The sequence below is a fragment of the Bradysia coprophila genome, unplaced genomic scaffold (genome assembly GCF_014529535.1).
Source record: "Bradysia coprophila strain Holo2 unplaced genomic scaffold, BU_Bcop_v1 contig_350, whole genome shotgun sequence".
Lineage (NCBI taxonomy): Eukaryota > Metazoa > Arthropoda > Insecta > Diptera > Sciaridae > Bradysia > Bradysia coprophila.
Genome location: NW_023503608.1, coordinates 1,833,095 through 1,841,721, shown reverse-complemented (window position 1 = coordinate 1,841,721; position 8,627 = coordinate 1,833,095). Strand labels below are relative to the sequence as shown.

General features: G+C 34.2%; 1 protein-coding gene across 1 annotated transcript; it reads left to right on the top strand.

Moving 5' to 3' along the window:
• Window positions 1-483: 483 nt before the first annotated feature.
• Window positions 484-8,347, top strand: LOC119080081 (A-agglutinin anchorage subunit). The gene is made up of 4 exons (XM_037188301.1): window positions 484-604; window positions 4,818-4,984; window positions 7,013-7,113; window positions 7,178-8,347. Exons 1-4 carry the CDS (start codon window positions 599-601, stop codon window positions 7,645-7,647), a joined length of 744 nt encoding a protein of 247 aa, XP_037044196.1. The 5' UTR covers window positions 484-598; the 3' UTR covers window positions 7,648-8,347.
• Window positions 8,348-8,627: the final 280 nt, after the last annotated feature.

Here is an 8,627-nt window from a genome sequence, read left to right as displayed (position 1 = left end):
CTTTGTTACGACTATGAGCTCTCGATAAGAAGATATTCGTATCAAAATGTATGTGAAAACAAATGAAGTAAAAGATTTTTAATTTTTCAGCAGCTGAAAGGAAGCAATAGACTCGGTGATGGCAGACTTACTGCCCATTTGAGCTTAAGACGTTACCCGCGTTACCTACGTCCTCTTATTCAATTTAGCATTTTTTACACTGTTCTTCATAGACGTAAAATGAGAAATTCACTTAATTATAAATGGATGGACCCGCAGATATGCGAAGTAGGTGGTTGTGATTAATATGCAATAGTTAATGAACTTGAGTCACGATTAATCAAATATAATATAAAGTCAAGTGGCTTTTTGTTGATTAAAGTTTTTCGGTTTTTTCATCCCTAACTATCTGGTAATCATAAACACCTATGTACCTCATCAAGATAAAGCTGGTAAAGTGTATTAGCAATCGCTATCGCTGAAATAATAATTGAATGCCAAACAAAATGAATGGATTGATCCAACACGCTTCAGTATTTTCGCGAAAATTGAATAGCACAAATCATTCATTTGTGGCAAATAATACGTTGAATCTGTTTTTACTACACTGTGCTGCAAAATGATGGTATAATTTTTCGTAACATTGTGTGTGCTTTGTGTGACTGAAGAATTGTCGATGTGATTTAATTAACAAGAATGGAAAAGGATTCACGAATAAGCTTTCACGTTTATGATACGTTGATGCAATAATGTGCAGTCAGGTTTCAATAAAAGAATAGTAATAAAGCTAAAACGTTGTGAATCTACAGTTGGGTCAAATTTTGACCTTTAAGCTTGTGGTTTCACGTTAACAGAGACAATACAGAGAACTTTCTTCCTACACAAATCCGTGAAAACTTCTTGAGTATTCTTCCTGTATGTAGGTCACGTTATATTTGTATAATTAGACTCGAGACTCGATTCATACATTTGTCATCCTTTCCGTGCTGATATTTGCAAACGTATTATAGATAAAGGTGACAACAGTAAGTGTACTCACACTTCTATTGTCATACAGGTACAGCAGAACTTATGGTGAAACGAAGGAAGTAGACGACTTCGCATCAAATATTCGGATGGAAACACATTAGGGCCAGTTCATGGTCGCATATATCGCAAAAATGTATGCGAGTATGAACTGGCCTTAAACAAGAAAAGTTCCAGATTTAATTATTAAACCGTGATACGTGTGCGGAAATCTGCTTAAATCCTAACAACACGCTTTCCGTTAATAAAAGGTTAAAAAGGAAATCTCTCAGGTCAGAAACTCTCAGGAAACAGGTCAAAATTATCTCTTTTATAAGTGTTTGTAAGCCTGAGTGAGTTAACTTATTCCGCACACATAAAATTGAGCGTTTTCGTTTCCTCTTCATATTTATTTCTTCCCAAAACTTTCGGAAAATCGATAAATATCCATCAAAAGCTCTGTCTTGTCAGACAACAGTTATTGACGTTTCAACGGGAAAGTGATTTTTTTGGCAAGTATGCAGTGACGAAACCCGAATCGAAGGCGAGTCTACTCGCAAAAAAGCTTTCCCAGAGTCTCTGGTTTGCACACAGTGGACAAAACCAACAAGGTCCTAATTTTACTTCTATATGTCCAATGAAGGACATAACCTGAAGTGAATTGTGAATTCAGGCCGGAGGAATGAAAACCCTAGGACAGTCGTTAATTCGTATTGGTCGCTTAGTCAATATTTCAACGAAAATGTCGCAATCACCAAAAACAAACAAAGCTAAATTGCTGTTCCCTTACCCATGGGTCGCGTGTAGCGAAAGCGAAGATAAAATGCCGTTTCGACCTCCGGAGCCAGTGGCGGTCAGAGGTTAGCGTGGTCTAACCATCTTCAGTCGTTTCCACTGGGCCAGAGATACATACACAACTTTTTATGTCGATTTATGTAGCGAAATTCTCTAAATTCGTGGGGTGAAGGGCGAAAGTAACGATTTTCGCTCCAAGGAATGAGCATCAGCAACATAACGTGTAAAGTTTTGATATTTTAGATGCCTGCGGTGTCATGTCCTAATAGCACATCTCTAGGCTAATAAAGCACTTTACTGAAAAACGTGAGGTGAAGGTAACTTTACTTCACAGTGGCGAAATTTTACCTGACGTTTTTGAGTAAAATACCTGACTTGACAAGGGAACAAATGGTGGAAACGTCACTTCTTGTTCACACACTCTCTATCATAAATAACCATTTCGACTTCTTAAAGGTATGCAACAGTTTCGTGGAAAATAAGAATCTGTCCTTCACATATATATAGAAATCCTTCAAATATATAGCTTTACCGAGTGATAAAAATGACATAGATAGATGAATATAATGAAATAAAGGAAATCGTTTTACGGATGTGTACAATGTACATATGTATACCTATCACTGCCATTAGTCGTTCCAGACATTAAAAACGATTTTCTTTTTCATTTTTATTTTAAGCTGTTTCGTTGAACTGAAAGATAATGACACTAAACATTAGACTGACAATTTTTTTACCTTGCTAGGGAAGTAAAGTGGAGTGTCCCTCCCTAGAGAAAACTCTTTACCTCCTCATAAGGTAAAGCACTATACTCCACTCGGGAAATAATTTGATATCTCATACAGTTAAATAAATCAAAGAGCGGACAGGTTGTACAAAATAATGCTAATTTTGTATTGAATTTTTCTTGGTAAAATTGTATTGAACACAAAAATAACACGGAAAACTTTTTGCACTTTGTATTAAACGATCACAATGTTTAAAAAGCCATGTAAGTCTACTTAATACGACATGGAATCAATGCTTATCGTGAGCTTAACATATTGGAATTTTTGAATGATTCTAACATGAAAGTAGAACATCGTTAGGTATTGAGTGTATTGAACATTAAAAGTATTAAAGGAAGTCAGTGCTAATTGAGGTCTTCGATATCAAGAATAAATTCAAATTTAGATTTTATGCTCAGTAGGGAAAAACTTTTACTTTACTAGTGAGGTAATTTGGCCATTCCCTCACTAGTGAATACCCTTTCCTTCGCTCGTAAAGTAAAACGCCATACTTTATATGTGAAAGAATTTGATATCTCGTATCACGATGAGTAAAAGTACCTCAGGCTGAAGCCCTCGGGTACTTTTACTCATCTGTATACGAGATATCAAATTACTTCACTGGTATAGTAATGTACTATTATTCTTATCAACGATAAAATAACGGTGGGAAACAGCATTCTTTAAAATGTTCAATTAAGTTTCCAATATAAGTAATAAATGCTAAAAAGGTGAAACATCAGATCTGTAAAAGCGCTAATGTCACAAAACAGAATTGACTTTACATTTTTATTCTACTAACAACCTTTTAAATCAGCTACTTCTTCTCTTTTAATTACACCTGGTGTTTGAAACAAAATCTTTTACATCATTTGCTTTAACACAAATCACAAATCGAATGTATCGATTATGTCGTTGCCGATCGTTGTTGTCAAAAGGAGCGCAAATCCTTCTTCCAATTTCTCCGTTTAGCTCATTTTCAAATCCAAAATGCTTCTAAGGCATAAATAGTTTCTTACGATTAAAATTGAGAATGATTCAGTCATTTCTTCGTACACACTTCACGATTTATTCTCCGAAAGTGATTACGTTTTAGCTAAATAGTCAAAATACTCCCGCATAAACTAATTGAAGTTTCACGTACCCTTAAACTTACAGCCGTAATTTGCACTCAGTGAAAAGTGTATTTTTTTATATATTTTCACTATGTCTTTTATGCAAATTAAGGCAGCGTCACTCATGCTAGAGGTCTCAGCAGCGGGTTTGTTGTACTTATCAAATTGTTAAATCTTCAGTCAAGAACAAGAGCAATGGATGAATATAGGGATTACGTAGACAAAGTATATTGACCATATTCCAATATGAAATGATGCTAGATTCGTTATACATATGAACATAGTGTACGATTTTATAAAAGCTCAACGAACATTAGTCAATTTGTCTTTTCGAACCGATGCGGTCGGATTTATAATGAGCCCCTTATAAAAAACCAGTTGATTGAACGAAGGAGCTAGAAAGTATAGCAGCATGAATGTGTTATACGTTCACGTCGATTCTGTCAGCTCATGACAATTTATCCTTAAAACGTGTGTAAAACTTATGTCTGTTGTCAATGTCATGATGAAGAGAGAATCCATCATGATGAAATAAATTCCCCTTGTCATACTTTAAAGTCAATAAAAATATGGTGCCGCATATGGCGACAATTTTATGGCAAGGCTATAATCTTCATTTGACGTCATATGAAAACTGTTTTTTTTTCCTTCCATGAAAAACACCTCCGCAAAATCAATTTTCCGAAAAATGCGCAAATAATATTCGAGTATGTACTTGATAATGGTTGTACATAAGTACATTGTAATAAAGTGAAGTAAATGAATGCGTTTAAATTGGGAAATTATGATAGCATCAACGTCATATAAAATTATAATAAAACAAAAGTTTCTCGTCGAAATATGCAAATTTTCAATGGAAACATCTTTGTTGCTTATCAATTCGAAAACTTTGTTTATGTAAGTTACATAATGTAACCATCCACACCACACTTTATGTTAAACAAGACTTCTATCAGTGACCACATCGACCCCCTCCCTCCCATCTCCACAGGCGAAAATCTTATCGGAAATTCCTCTTTATATATTTCTTAAATACATTTTAACTTCGAATTTTCCATATAAAACGATACAGAACGTGGAAATCGTTTTACCTCACCTCAAACCACAATCTCCGAAATTGAAATTAATCAAATTTGTACGCCTTCCGATGTTGTAGAATGTTTCAACCCTTACGGTGCTATTGGTCTGCGTAATATTGGAGTGTGCGCATTCGGCCTCCTTAGAACGGGGTTGGGAAAGATTGTCGCCGAGAAGCAAACGTTCAGCGGTGAATAGAGTCAGTGTAGTCGAAAGCTGGAACTCCGTCTGTGAAGAAGTGTGTAGGTGAGTAAAGTGTACTTATATTTTTTTGGTGTAAGTGATGATAGTGAAGATGATGTAGAATGGTTTCAGGGAATTGTGATTTTGGTGTTGAGTTGAGAAATTTGAAAAAAAGAAAATTTTGTTTTCGTAATTACCAGCCTCCACAGTGTAACGCTTCCACTTAAGTACCCTTGCGGATGTGATGGTTGAGAATAATTGACCATTACTAAAAACATGGCAATTAATCATACAGAAAACGATGCTTTTGTTCAGAAATTACTGCAATTAAAACAATGGTTGAACATTTGTTAAGTAAATGGCACGGATTTCATATTAAATTCAAAGTTAAATTATAAAAGGAAAAAAATTGTTCGCCTGACATTCATTTTCTGATTCTGATATTTTGGGGCTTTCAAAAATCTGGTGAAATAAATTTGTGTTGTAACTTTATGTGTTACTATAAAATTATCGGCTTCAAATTTGCTTAAAAAATGACTACTACAAGATAAGTCAAAGCAAATATACATTTATCTACATATGTAATTGCTTACAGAAATAATATGTAAAGAATGGTTATAACTGTACTGTACATTTTGCGCTCGAAATTATGTCCTTGCATGAGCAATTTTATTTTGACGACGAGTGAACTTCACTAGAATATCAATAGTTTTTAGAAGCTTGTGGTACATTTCCGTAAATTGTGAGAAATTCAGATAATTTCTTTTTGAACCCACCTTACCTAAATAAGTCTTATCAAATATAATGTACGACGAGTCAAGAACAAGGCCTAAACGATTTTTATTAGTACGTCTATGTACGTACAAAATTTTGGCGAAAGTCTATTCAAATATTCAACAGTCTCATTATTTGATCGACGGGACAGAAGAATTATTACTATTTTGTGTCGCTCAAATTTTCCTTCTAAGTTATGAGTCATAGTTTTGAGTTATGATTACCTGCTTTCTCAGACTTTTTTGCTTTGATAAGTGATAGTTTTGCAGAATAACCCAATAGCGACTCACTACTAGCGAATGAAGTAATTGTAAGTCAAAACCATCAACTACAGGCGACAGTTAACCTTTAACAGACAGCAAGTATATCAGTTGCTTTACTATCGGATCTATTCCTTCATTTACTAAAGTAGGAATACGGATTTTGAATAGATTGATTTCAAATTTTTCACTTCATTTTTAAAAAATATAAGACCGCATTAGCCAGAGCTTGTCGTTTAGTACCAAAGTCGTTTAACATATAATAACCATCCATAACATGTAATTTACAGACTATGACCATTGAATGTTTCCATTTAAAAAATGTACAATGTGCATGAGATACAATTTAGATATGTGATACTGTCCCATTTTTATGATATGGTCATAGCCTGGTTAATTGTACTCATTTTGTTGAGCTAAATCCAGGAGTGGTCTACTGGTCATATTTAGGGCCGATCAAAATTTCTCAATATCAAAAATCAATTTTGCGATGCTTTTTATAACATTGCTCGAACGGCCGATCCAGTTCGGCTATAGATAAATCGTTTACATTTTCTTTGTTTGGTGCAATTTATGGGACTTTATGTGGTATCTATTGTAATTGCTGACTGCAAACGCTGCAAAAATGTTACCGGATAAAAAACCAATCGAACTTTTTTGGTGCTCTTCACGTTCATGAAAGCGTACCATAAAAAAAATAAGCTTTCCGTATTATAATCGAGGTGAAATCTTTCTGAAGCCATTTTAGCATATACCAGTACACATTAAATGGCCTTAACTAAACGTCCAGAGAGAATTTAAAGTGAAATTCTTTTCTTTTCTTTTTATGTAAACGATTCCACAAAAAATTTGTTTAACAAATGAGAATCTAGATTTTTTAAATTTTAGTATTACATTCTTGTTACGCGTGACCAGCCAAAATTAAGAAAATAAAAATCTATATTTTCCTTTACTTAACGAAATTATTGTGAAATCAGTTACAGGCCACAACACCTACCTGTACAATTTTGTAGAGTAATTTTCCTACAAGTCTAACTTTTTCCCTTTGATATTTCAGTGCCGGCTACGGCGGCCTCGGATGTGGATGTAGTGCTCAAGCTTCAGGCTACAGTGATAAATTCAACAAAATTTGTCCAAATCTTTGCGAGAATGCTCTAGGTGACTCTACTAAGAAAATAAACGAAAAATTATGTTCTTAAAACAATTTTGTTACCTCGTTCAGGCACTACAAAATGCAGCTGTGAATCATCACACTTAAATCCTCACTTACCATCTGCACGAAAGTCACTGTGCTCTGCGACATGTAGCTGGAAGAAGTCGTTGAGTGGTTGCTCGAAATGTTTTAGAGAAGACGTAAGTACAACAGACGGAGACGATTCACCGACAACTACTGATGAAATCACCGACGAGTACGGTACTACTAATACAACTGACACAGAAGCTACGGTCACTGAAGAATATTCAACGGATGAGGAAGATACAACAACCGATTCAAACGAAGATGATTCAACAACCGAAGAGGCTACGACAACAATAAGCACCACAACGACAACCCAACCGACAACAACGACAAGAACTACCACTCAAGCAACAACAACGACGACTCCGAATTGGGAATCCATGTGTGAAGCTTTGTGTCGCAATGGGGAAGGAGGATCGTTATGTAACTGCGACATTCCGCCATTTTTTTAATTTGAATTTAATTTGAAAATGGTTTGGTGGTTCACAGATGTTCACCTAAATCATGTGAGTGTAATTTGTCACAGAATTGTTTCAGTTCTTTATGTAAACTTAATTTAAACAAAATTTTAACTGAAAATATATCACAAAGGGCTTCCAAAACATCAATTCATTGTGAAGTATTTTATCGTAATTGAATACAACAACAACCAAAGAAATTGTACATAACAAAAATGAAATATTTCACATAAATCGAAGAAGTAGAATCGTTCTTAACATAAGCAAATTAAAAATATTTTCTTGGTGAAAAAAATAATAATTTATTTCTAAGTGAATGTAAGAAGAGATAATGGTTTGTATAGAATCGCCATATCAAATGAGAATATCAAGCGACTTACTATGCAACAGAAGCTATTTATCCTGATGCAGATGAAATATACTGCTGGAAGAAATGCTGTGAACGACAATAATAAAAAAAATAGAATTTTAAGGAATAAAATAATTGGAAAAATGATTCAATTAAACTGTAATTTCACAATAAAATTTTTTAGCTTTTAACCATTTATCTCACACATTATATGCGGTTGTAGGACCGAATAAATCTATGGCTTATAAATGTTGTTGTTATTGGCGCTTCAAAATGCTTAAAATAAAACTACTGTCAACACACTGTATATGTGCAATAAAAAGTCATTCATTATAAATGTTAAAACCACAATTCTTTTAAATATGTCCAACGGAAGAAGGCTCAAAATTATAAATGATCAAAAAAAAAAAAAATAGGAAAAACCGTTCACTCGGAAAGCTTTCGAACAATAAAAGAACTAACAAAACACAGGCAAAAGGATAAGCACGAGACAAATTTGAATTATAGACACGACAATTGCATCAGTTCTCAACTTAGAAAATGCTAGGTCGCAGTAGTACGTAGACAAATATTTATTTTAAAGTCCATTCTGAGTCCATATCTTGAACAAGCTTACAAGCTTAAA